At 40.7% G+C, this 12,953-nt stretch overlaps 1 protein-coding gene across 5 annotated transcripts in view; it reads left to right on the forward strand.

The window, feature by feature from the left end:
- LOC134351022 (netrin receptor UNC5D-like) overlaps positions 1–12,953 on the forward strand; it is a 924,405-nt gene that overhangs the window by 730,247 nt on the left and 181,205 nt on the right. For all 5 annotated transcript variants that reach the window (XM_063056996.1, XM_063057001.1, XM_063056997.1 and 2 more), the window contains exon 9: positions 5,328–5,513. In XM_063056996.1, coding sequence (XP_062913066.1) covers positions 5,328–5,513 — 186 coding nt within the window. The remainder of the gene's footprint in view (positions 1–5,327; positions 5,514–12,953) is intronic.

The following is a 12,953-nucleotide window of genomic DNA, read 5'->3' on the forward strand; positions in this document are numbered from 1 at the left end:
CCTTCAATCAAGTTTACCCTCAACAGTCAAGTGAAAGCAACCCAAAGTCAGAGTCAAAGTAAATTTATTATCAACAATAATAATAATTACTTAGCACCTTCTGTACATTGAGATGTGAGCTCAAAGTGCTTTACATTAATTGTAAAGATTAGTCAATAAGTTATAAAAGTATGAGATAAAATTAATAATCATAAGGAAAGACAAACATTATATAGAATAAAATGTGATCTAATATACCAAATCATATAAGCTTAATCAATACCAACAGGCATTAAGTAATCTTATAAGTAGGCCGAATTACAAATGTAAGTTTTTAGAATTGTTTCAAATTGTTCCACAGTACTAATCTGGCGTATCTCAGTCAGTAGATAATTCAGGATCTTTGGTGCATAAGAGCAAAAGACCTCATCGCCAGTTCTTACATGCTTGGCTCTAGCACCACTCAGCAAACCAGTATTCGTGGATCTAAGATTATGACTCAGTATAAGGGGAGAGAGACTCCAAAATACATGGAGGAGCTAGATTATTCAGTCTTATGTTCAATTAAGTGTACTTTAAAATTAATCCTAAAGGACACAGGTAGTTAGTATAATAATGCTAAAACCAGTGAAATGTGCTCAGATTTTCTTTTTTTGGTTAAGGTTCTTGCTGCTGCATTTTGAACAAGCTGAATCCAATTTATGTATTCCTCAGACAGTACAGTAGAGAGTGCATTACAGTAGTGTAATCGGCTAAAAACAAAAGTGCGTATCAATTTTTCTGCAGCTTGTGATGTTCTGAGAAATCAAAGGACAAATGGTTCAGATGGTTCAATTTTATATCACAGAATGTATACAGTATACAACCTGAAATTCTTACTCTTCACAGAAACATCCAAGAAACCCCAAAGAATGAATGATAGGAATATCAGAACCTCAAAGCCCCGCTACCCCCCCATGCACAAGCAGCAACAGAACCATCGACCCCCATACAGTCTACGTTACCATATACTACCTTGAGATTCTTCCTTTTGCAGACATGAACAGGAAAATGAAGTAATATATCATATAATTTATCAAAATTATACTTAACTAAGACTGACAAAGAACTAATGAGCAAAAGAAGGAAAAATGTGCAAACGAAAATAAATAAAAAATTATGTGAACATGAATCGCAGCCAGACTTTCTCTAGATTTTTATGCTTCTCTCCCAGCTTGAACTACCTTGACTGTCTGTGGCTGAGGGTGGTCTCTGCACTTTTATCAAAGCACATAACAACAGGTGACATTCTGGGAGATATATAGAGCCATACGCTTAAACAGCAGTGTACTGGTTATATTTATAAATATAACCCCATCATAAATGATGCATTGACTGAAATAATTCAAATATGTGAACTAAATGAGTTTGTATAGAAATAACTCATTTTGTTCCACACAGCAGGTTGCAACTTAATGAATCTTGTTCTTATTACTTTGTAAGATGCACTGGTGTTTATTTTCCTTTAAACAGCTGTAAATGGTTAATCGTCTTCAGGTGGATTAAGTGATATAATTATTAGATATTATGGGGAGATTCATTACAAAAGAATGTTCGCTAATCCTGCTGTGACTGCAATCAAACTGTCAACAGTGACACATTGGAGTACAGGCAGATGTCGTGGGCACCAGAATGCCTATGATTGCTCCTCTCCCAAGCACCAACACTGAGGTACTTCTACCTCTCTTTAATATTCTCTTGCAGTGAATTTTATTATCTTGGATAAGTGACATACAGAGCTGAATTACACTCACTGGTCACTTTATGAGGTACCTCCTGCACCTAATAAAGTTACCACTGAGTGTACGTCCGTGGTCTTCTGCTGTTGTAGCCCATCCACTTCAAGGTTCGACATGTTGTGAGTTTAGAGATGCTCTTCTGCACACCACCTTGTGTTATTTGTGTTATTGTCACCTTTTTGTCAGCTTGAATCAGTCTGGCTATTATTCCCCGTCCTCTCTCATTAACAAGGAATTTTTTTTTTCCTCCACAGAACTGTCACTCACTAGATTTTTTTTTGTTTCTTGTCTGGTTCTCTGTAAATTCCAGAGACTGCTGTGAGTGAAAATCCCAGGAGATTAGCAGTTTCTGAGATATGAAAGCCACCATATCTGTCACCAACAATCATTCCACGGTCAGGTTCACTTAGACCACATTTTCCCCCTTTTAACCTCGGCTTTTAAGTATTGAGCTGCTACAACATGATTAGCTGATTTGCATTAATAGGCAGGTGTACAGGTGTACCTAATAAAATGGTCTCTGAGTGTAACTGGGCTCCTTCATGTCTAACCTGTTCCATTCAAGGCCCATCTATTAAGTCTTAAGCGGCTTATACACTGCATGATGCCACCAATAGCCATGACAATTTTGGATCTCTGTTTATTTTCTTGTCCTAAAGGCTGATTTATACTTGTGCATCAACTCGACGCAGTAACCTACGCAAGTGGCCTACGCGCGTTGTGAGCATTTATACTTGTGCGTCGGTGTGTCTGCGTCGCTCTGCAATTCAGGCACTTCGCGCATGCGCACACACCTGCCCGTGCAAGGCTTCAGGATCATGGTAGTCTTTCTCGGGGTAAACAAGTTTAAAGCGAGCGTCTTTTTTCGTAAAAGCGAAATGTGTCCTCCATAATTTCAGAGGTCTGTAAAGCTTTATGGAAAGCATTGCAGCCAGAGTTCCTTCCCTGCCCTTCAGTCGCCCAATGGGAAGCTATTGCAGCGTAGGAGGAAATGCGATGCTACCAGGTGGACCAATCACAGTTGTTGCGGTCTGCGTTGCTGTGACGCGTAGTTACATTTTGGGAGAGGTGCGCGTCAGGCTACTGCGTAGGGATCCGCGTAGGCTCTGCGTAGGGTTTGCGGCGACACCATACTTACGGTGTTGAGTTGACGTACAAGTATAAATCAGCCTTTAGTGTTCCTCCGGGATTGAGGAATGGCAAGTTTTCTTAATTCCAAACTTTCAGTTTATTTTACAGTACAGACAAGCATAAAAAAAGCAAAGCAAACTAGAGAAAGAGCTGAGAAACGATGCTAAGAGGTGTATAGACAAAGGAATAAAGAAGCCAAGATGGCATCTCTTAAAAATCCATCATTTTTATAGATAAGATAAAGAACTTCATTAGACAGGAATGAATTAATTACTACATAATTGAAACAATTACATCAGGTGGGTAATGTACTAATATTTAGAGAATGAAAAATGAGGAAGTTAATAAATTGTTAGTTTAACTGCTATACCGCTTTCTGTCTGTGAGTGTAAAAAATATGAGCTTGTTAAAAAGTACAAATTTTATAAAAAGTATATTTTAAAAACATGGTTTCTAGCATCAGGATTGTGTCATTAATCTGCGTCTCTCACGTCGAAGTCAAAGTCAATCTCTAGTTGGGTAATTACCCCAGAAGCCTAAAATCTAGATTGACAACACCTCGGTGACAGCGCTGTTAAAGCAAGACACCACACAAATGGAGTGTAAGCAATCACTTGAGACGGTTTGCAAGATGAGTTCTCCTCAGTGTCCTGGCCAATATTTGTCCACTAGTCAAATACTAGACTCTTGAACTCTATGATAGATTATCTGCTCATTATGATGTTGCAGATCAATTTTGGGAGCTTGCTGAGAAGAGGTTAACCTTGGAAACACTGCAAAAATCTTTTGTGGACTTACAGTACTTTGGACCAAGGTGAAGGAATGAGGAGGGGAGAGGAGGAGTACAAACCTTTTCCTCTTTCCACACAACAGTCCAGAGAGATAGAAGCGTTGGGATGAAATTGTGTCTCTTTCCACCCCATGACATTGTTCATCTTACCGTGAATGAGAACTTGGCATTTTCCTTGCTGCTTAAAAATATGAGGGAAAAATTGATGCCTCCAGTTTCAAAAAAAGCCAAGATGTGTCAGAGAGATATAACCAACTGAATCTGTGGTGACCATCACAAATCCCACTGCAATCCCATATTCTCTTGCCCAGACTCTCCCACACTGACACCTAGGGAGTAATTCACATGGTCAATTAACCTACTGATCTTCGCAGCTTTGGGGTAAGAGAGGAAACCAGGCAATCAGAGGGAGAATGTACAAGCTCCTTGCAGTACCAGAGGTTGGAATTGGACCTGGATCAATTTGAGGGATTTCAGGGACTCTTTACAACTCACATTCTCAAAATTATTTTTATTTTCATAATTTATCTTCTCTTGCACATTGGTTCTTTGTCAGTCTTTGTTTATGTATAGTTTTCTTTTTAATAAAATTCTGTTCTGTTTATTTTTTTCCCTTTAAATGACTGCATGAGAATGAATCTCAATGTTTAGTAACATATGCATACTGTACTTCAGTAACACTGGACATCAGATTTTTTTAGGTTGCTTACTCAGAATTTTTTTTGTTTATTATAGACCTCTTGAAGCTGAACACAAATATAATTTCAGACTACAGGTACTTGTATCACATAGGAATTTGGAGAAACAAGAAGTTATTTTTATTGAATATCATGCGTTCATTGCATAATGGTGCTGATGCTTTGCAATAGTTCAACTAAGCTAAAAATGTATTGTTGATGATTTTTGTTTGTACTCAGTATCTTCAGTTTCTTGCTTAAATGTCCAACAATAATCATTGATGGACTCTAGTTGCCCTGATACCATTTCTCCATGACTGTAAAGTCCTAGTGAAACCTTTCACTGTCCTCGTCACTGACAGAGGCCAAGATTGGCAGGGAAGAAGTCTGAATGGGAATGTATGATATGAATCCTTAGTGACATGTTGCAATGCATGGTTTTGTATCTTTGAAGCACATTGTCAACCAGCAGAAAGTAGTTTTGTACTCTGTAGTTGCCAAGAAAATTTTCAACAATATCTTGAATGCTTTCCATGCAATTTTCTCTGGTCCCATTAGAAGTTATTTGAATTCCCTGTCATTGATGACCTAGTTGATTTGTGGACCAACAAAAATGCCTTCTTTAATCTTGGCATCTGTTATTCTGACTTATACTATGCATTGAAATTAAAAATACAGGGGATTTCAAAAAATGGTGTGTGATAGGGAAATTTCATGGTGATTTTCATGATCAGTAGCACAAAATCTATAAGATACACCTAAAAGTATTCAGGAAGCAAAATCTTTGTTGTCCAGTGTAATAAATCTATGTTGAACTTACTTTGAATTTTGGACTTTGTGTCTCCAGCACTATGAGACAGCAGATCTACCAGCTGTGCCACATGTGCTGCCCGGATCACTCGGATGTGAAAGAGCAAGAATAGAGACTAATAGCTACAATTTTTCATCTCACTCTTTTGTCTTCTTGCCCAGGTATCGAGATCAACAGTGATGTGGCATTATACTCCGGGCTCGGGGCAGCAGTGATCGCAGTCACAATGCTTGTGGTGGGCATCACTCTGTATCGGAGAAGTCAAAGTGAATATGGTGTTGATGTTATCGACTCTTCGGCCCTTACTGGTGGTTTCCAGTCCTTCAATTTCAAAACAGTCAGGCAGGGTTAGTGTGCTGCACAGTTTTATATGAACTATTACAGGCTTGTTTAATTGAATAATTTGTTCGAATGACCTTGTTGGTCAACGCTCCATAACAACGTTATTGGAAGTCAAATAATATGGACGTGGGATATGTTGTGACTGTGACTGAGCCAAGTGGAGACTGGATATTGAGATATAAAAGGTCTTTTTTTCAGGAGAAACTCTGAACTCAAATACATCGAGTTTTGGTACTCTTAAGAACAAAGATAACAGCAGGTGATTGAGCACAATTTCAATTGATACAATAACATCTATTGAATTACATTTTCACAACAGGAACATGTCCTAGCTAGCAAGATAACACTGAATATTCAAACATTTTTGTTAGACTCCAGACACCTAAAATTAATTCTGTGAGGACCAACTCTGTAGGTGCAGTAAACGTCCCAATTATTAACACTAGAAAGTTTGCTGATGCTGGAAATCCAAAGCAACACGCCCATTTTAGTTCCACTTCCCATTCCCATTCTGATATGTCTATCCATGTCCTCTTCCACTGTCACATTGAGGCCACACTTAGGTTGGTGAAACAACAACTTATATTCCATTCGGGTAGCAGCCAAACTGATGGCATGAATATTGATTCCTCAAACTTCCAGTAATGCCCCCCACTCCCCTTCTCCTTCGCCATTTCCTATCCCCTTTGCCCTCCCTCACTGTGTTTTCTTGCCTGCCCACTGCCTCCCTCTGGTGCTCCTCCCCACTTTTCTTTCTTCCAGTTGGCTTCTGTCTCTTCCACCGATTTACTTCCCAACTCTTTACTTCATCCCCTCCCCCTTCAGGTTTCACCTCTCACCTTGTGTTTCCCTCTCCCCTCCCCCACCTTTTAAACCTACTCCTCAGCATTTTTTCTCCAGTCTTGCCAAAGGGTCTCGTCCCGAAACATCAACTGTACTCTTTTCCATAGATGCTGCCGGGCCTGCTGAGTTCCTCCAGCTTTTTGTGTGCGTTTCTCAGATTCCCAGCATCTGCAGGTTTTCTCTTGCTTGTGATTGGACACACAAAACTCAACAGGTCAGGCAGTATCTATGGAAATGAACAAACAGTTGATGTTCTGGGCTGAGAACCTTCTTCAGGACTGAAAAGGAAGGAGGAAGACACAAAAATTAAAAGGTTGGTGGGGAGGTAGGGGGAGGGAATCCCAATTATTGACTGACTGAGCAAATATGCTTGTGAGCATGCTTGATGTGTTTAATAACATGATATGATCTGGTTTAGGAGCAAAAAACATTGCTGGTCAATCTCTTCAGGGCAGACATTATGTGTGGAGGGAAATAGGATGTCACGTTTTGGGTCTAGGCTCTTCATCTGGACCAAAATGTTGACTGTCCATTACCATGTCCAGATGCTGCTGACCTGCTAAATTCCCCCAACATCTGCTTTATCACTTCGCATTCCAACATCTGCAGTCTCTTGTGCCTATGTCAGATCTGGAACCTTCCTTGATCTGTGTCATAATAGTGGAAAATAATTTAGCTGAAGATGTCTCTGCTTAGTTTAATGTAGTTCAATTAACAAAGCCCCATTGACACACAATTGGCCGGCATCTATATTCTGTCAGTTTCCAAAAAGCAAATCTCTTAAGTGGCGTCCCACTAATTTATAAGTAGTCTGCACTCTGCTTGTTTACACAAAACTTAGAACACTACAACACAGAACAGGCCCTTCAGCCCATCATGTTGTGCTGACCTTTTAACCTAATCTTAAGGTTAATCTAACCCTTCCCTCTCACACACTCCTCCATTATTCTGTTTTTGTAGCCTGGGAGAAATACACACTCGAGACAACAAATATTTTTTAAGGTTTTTAATTCCTTTAGATATTTTAAGGCAGAATCAGGGTATCAGAATTAAAACAACCAAATGATTTTTTTTTTAAAAACACAGTTCCTGCTGCTAAAGTCTCAGCTTAATTTCAATCCACACACTTATGTATCAGCTAGTTATGTATGCAGTATGAAAATAAATAAAACAAAATATACAAAACCAATACAGTAGTGGCAATTCTAATTAGACTATACAAACAACATTAGAATCCCACCAACTCTGTACCTTATATACAACATCAAAAATATGAATCAATACATCTCATCTTAACTAAGAGATACTCACTTTGGCTCACACGTGCTTAACTTCCAAACAGGTATAGACTAAACACTGAAACAAGTTCTCCTTGCTCACTCTAGTAGGCCGATAAGGAACTTCGCACAACCATGCCGTCCAGCGCCAATACTTTACTCACGAAAATATTTTCTCCCCATACTACCAGCACTCACAGGGGGAAAGGAGCTCCCGGTCTTGATGTCCTTTCTAGAACATTGTAACTTCTTCTTTCCACTCCGAACATGCATAATGACGTCACCGTTTTCTCTTAAAGGCACAGGCAGCTATTTTAGTGTTACCAAGGTGAATACATAAGTGCACTTTAACAATAAAAAATAATATTCAACGGTCACTTGGTTACCCTATCATTTATGTGCCTATCTAAGAGATTCTTAAATGTGCCTGATGTGTCTGCCTCTGTCGCCCCTGGCAGCACCTTCCACGCGCCCACCACTGTGTGTGTTAAAACCTTACCTCCGATATCCCCCTTATATTTTCCTCCAATCACGTTAAAATTATGCCCCCTCATATTAGCCATTTCCACCTTGGGAAAAAGTCTCTGGCTATCTGCTTGCTTTATGCCTGTTAACATCCTGTACACCTCCATCAGCTCACCCTCGTCCTCCTTTACTTCAAAGAGAAACGTTGTCCTTTTAATCTGAAAATTTGTAATTGTAGTTTCTACTTGAGCAGGTTTTATTGAAGACAGGTTCTTATCTATACGAGTGCCTACTATTAAATTATTAGTTTAATTAAATGTTATTAAATTGGTAAGTTACTAAATAAAGAATTCATAGCAGGGTGGCCTGGGAGATTTTCTGTAGTTTCCAAAGCTTCCTTCATCAGGCAGAAAGGTTTTGTGGTCTTTTTAGTAAAGTGGGGTTGTTGCCTGTGGTAGGAAGGTTGAGTGGCAGGAGTGTTAGGCACAGAGGCCTGGTGAATTCAGGAAATGCAAATGGGAAAAATATGCACATCTAATTTCCTGTCCATTTGCATCCACAGTTGGATGTTTGGTGAGTTCCACCAGTGGTGTATGCTCCCTGGTAACACATGCACACAAACAAAAATACTGGAGGAACTCTGGCAGCACTTATGGAAAGGAATAATGGGTCGACATTTTGGGCTGAGAGCTCCTTGCTGTCTAGTTTTGTGTAGTCTAGGAGCTCCAGAAATCCAACAAAGGCAGCAATCCAATGCGGTGGGAAATTCAGCGATTCCAGAAATTCTCATCTTCTTACGATATGAAAGGAAGGTATTTGGCTCTTCAGGTCTGTGCTGGGTCTCAGATCGAAACCATTCCCTCATATGCCCCCTTCTACTCCACCGCCCGTTCACTCACATATGTCAAGCGGAGTTCACAGTGACAACTAATCAGTGTGTTTGGGGTCCATTTCCAATGGCTGAGACCAATTCAGAAATCTAGTGGAATTACAATGGCCTCAGCTGCAGGAAGAAGGACATATTTATTTATCTATTTATATTAGAGTTATAGCACAGTAACAGACCCCTTTGGCCCAAGAAGCCCGCACTGCAAAATACACCCATGTGACCAATGAACTTAATAACCCGTATGACTTCGGAAGGTGGGAGGAAACTGGAGCACCTGGAGGAAACCCACGCAGTCACGGGGAGAACGTACAAACTGCTTTCCAACATAGATGGGAATTGAACCCCAATCGCTGGTGGTGTAAATCAACATATTGAACACTATGCTACCATGCCACTGTGAAACATCCCTCCTTTTACGGTGCTGGTTCCACTGTTGTGTTTCAAGTGCATGCCAACCAGGTGTTCTTCACATTGCCTTTTATGACTCATTGTTTTGTTACCGTTGTATTATGAGGCGAAGAATAGTGCTTCTGTAATTGATTTCTGATTACATCATTGTCTGAAAATTAGGGACCTCTCAATCTCCTTTGCATTACTGCCAAAAATCAATCACCTCCGACCATGGGAGACTGCAGGAAGGAATAGACTTTTGCTACTAATGGCTCAGGTGTGTCTTCCACACAGCTCCTTGAGGCCAGTTTGAGAGCGTGACAGAAAGAGAAAGCGAGAGAGAAAAAGAGAGGGAGAGGGAGAGAGAGTGAAACAGGGAGAGAGATAGAGATGGAGAGACTTAGAGAGATAGAGAGATGGAGTAGAGAGGCAAGTAGAAACAGAGGTAGAGGGAACTAGACAGAGATAGAGATGGACAGAATTAGAGAAAGATAGAGATAGAGAGAGATGAAGTAGAGAGGTAGAAATAGAGAGAAAGAGTTGGAGATAGAAAGAAATAAAGATAGAGAGAGAGAGAGAGATGGGGGGGAGATTCTCAGGATTAATGTATCTTCAATTGACCAGTTTAGATGAGAATAGTTTAGAATTCACAAAGGTAAATACAGACGTTGCTAATCTGCTATCTGAGAGTGGACTACGTGAATGGACTTCAAACGCCACCGACAAAAGCAGCAACCATAAAGGTCATTGTCATGTGGAGGCCAAGTGTTCAATGGAAATGAATGGAAGAGCATTTACTTAGTAAAACGCAGGGACTTCAAGGGAAGTAGATTAATCAGTTCAGGAGAGTAATTTTCTATGTGAATCATTGTAGTTACTATCATAATTGCAGACGAGTACACTTGGGCTCAAAAGCACTGGTACAAACAGATAAACTGAATCAAGTGAAAGCACTTTACTCAATGGTTATTGTCATTGACAAAATACTCTGCCTCTTCTGTGTACAGTTGATTAATGTCCCAGTGCAACCACTCTGTAATCACACCGAATTCTCTCAAAACACTGCTTGGACTGTGTGTCAGTCTTTCGTTTTATAGATACCTATTTAGTATGTACTGATTTATTATAAATTACTCGTTGGGAAGCCATTCCCTGCTCCAATGCTAGATTGGATTTTGTTGCCTTTTAACATATTTTCAGAGCAAGCAACCTGTTTTGGGTTGTTAGTCATAGAGACGTACAACATCATTAAGGACCCCTGCTACACGCTCTCTTCTTATCACTACCATCAAAGAGGAGGTACAGGAGCCTGAAGTCCCTCATTCAACATTTTTGGAACAGTTTCTTCCCCTCCACCATCAGCTTCCTGAATTGACAGTGAAACAACTTAGTCCTGCCGAAGGATCTCGGCTCAAAACGTCGACTGTACTTTTTTCCATAGATGCTACTTGGCCTGCTGAGTTCCTTCAGCATTTTGTGTTTGTTGCTTGGATTTTCAGCATCTGCAGATTCCTCTTGTGTTACAGTTGCTTTTATGTACTGCCCTGTTGTGGTGTCGCAAAAGAACAAATTTCACCAGTAACACACAAAAATGCTGGAGGAACTGAGCAGTTCAGGCAGCATCCATGACAGGAATAAATAGTTGATGTTTCAGGCTAAGACCCATTGTCAGAACTGAAAAGGAAGAGGGAAGGAGCCAGAATAAGAAGGAGGGGGAAGGGAGTCGGAGAGAAGAAAGACAAACCAGAAGATGATAGGTGAAACCCGGTGGGTGGAGGAGGCCGGGTATGAAGTGAGAAGCTGGGATGTGACAGATGGAAAATGTAAAGGGCTGAAGAAGGAACCTGATAGAGAAGATGATGGGAGAAAGGGATGGAGGGAGGTGATAGCCAAGTGAGGAGAAAAAGAGGTAAGAAGGTAGCCAAATCGGGGAACGGAAGAAGAAGGAATGGAGCGGGGGGGAAATTACCAGAATTTTAAAATATCATTGATCATACCATCGAGTTGGGTGGTGTATGAGTTGTTGCTCCTCCAACCTGAGAGTGGCCTCATTGTGGCAACAGAGGAGGCCATGGACCGACATGTCCAAATGGGAATGGGGATTGGAATTAAAATGGTTGGCCACCGGGACACCGGGACTACCTGAGCCAATTCCATTTTCCTGTATTTGGCCCATGTCACTCCTATCCACATTTCTGTCCAATTCTCCTGTATCGTTATAATTACATTTACTTCTTCCATTCCCTCTGGCAGCCTTTTCCATATACCCACCACCCTCGGTGTGAGAAGGTTTCCCCTTAGGTCTCTTTTAAATCTTTCCCCTTTCACTCTCTGGTGTTGGACTCCCCACTTCTGAAAAAAAAGACGGTGACCATTCAATTTATCTGTGGCTCTTAAAATTTTATAAACCACTACGAGGTCACTCAGTTTCTGATATTTATGAGAAAGCAGCTCCAGCCTACCCATTCTCTCCCTTATCGCTCAGCCCCACAGTGCTGGTAACATCTTTAGGAATCCTTTCTGCAACATTTCCAGAGCAATAACATCCTTCCTATAGCTAGGTGACCGGAACTCTATATACAAGTTTGCTGATGACACAACAATTGTAGGCCGTATCTCGGGTAATGATGAGTTTGAGTACAGAAAGGAAATTAAGAACCTGGTGGCATGGTGCGAAGACAATAACCTACCCCTCAACGTCAGCAAGACGAAGGAATTGGTTGTTGACTTCAGAAGGAGTAGCGGACCGCACGACCCAATTTACATTGGTGGTGCACAAGTGGAACAGGTCAAAAGCTTTAAGTTCCTCGGGGTCAATATCACAAATGACCTGACTTGGTCCAACCAAGCAGAGTTCACTGCCAAGAAGGCCCACCAGCACCTTTACTTCCCAAGAAAACTAAAGAAATTTGGCCTGTCCCCTAAAACTCTCACTAATTTTTATAGATGCACTGTAGAAAGCATTCTTCTAGGGTGCATCACAACCTGGTATGGAAGTTGTCCTGTCCAAGACCGAAAGAAGCTGCAGAAGATCGTGAACACGGCACAGCACATCACACAAACCAATCTTCTGTCCATGGACTCACTTTACACCGCAGTGCTGCCAGGATAGTCAAGGACATGACCCACCCAGCCAACACACTTTTTGTCCCTCTTCCCTCCGGGAGAAGGCTCAGGAGCTTGAAGACTCATACGGCCAGATTTGGGAACAGCTTCTTTCCAACTGTGATAAGACTGCTGAACGGGTCCTGACCCGGATCTGGGCCGTACCCTCCAAATATCCGGACCTGCCTCTCGGTTTTTTTGCACTACCTTACTTCCCAGTTTTCTATTTTCTATTTATGATTTATAATTTAATTTTTTAATATTTAATAATTTTAACTATTTTTAATATTTAATATTTGTAATTCAGGGAGTGGGAAGTGGAGAATCAAATATCACTGTGATAATTGTACGTTCTAGTACCAATTGTTTGGCGACAATAAAGTATAAAGTATAAGGATATCATTGCCCTGAGATCCTTCAGAGGAGCAGAGCAGTTAGCTTAGATTAAATTATGAGGACACTCAGTCCTCGTTTAT

This window comes from Mobula hypostoma, chromosome 8, assembly GCF_963921235.1.
Source record: "Mobula hypostoma chromosome 8, sMobHyp1.1, whole genome shotgun sequence".
Lineage (NCBI taxonomy): Eukaryota > Metazoa > Chordata > Chondrichthyes > Myliobatiformes > Myliobatidae > Mobula > Mobula hypostoma.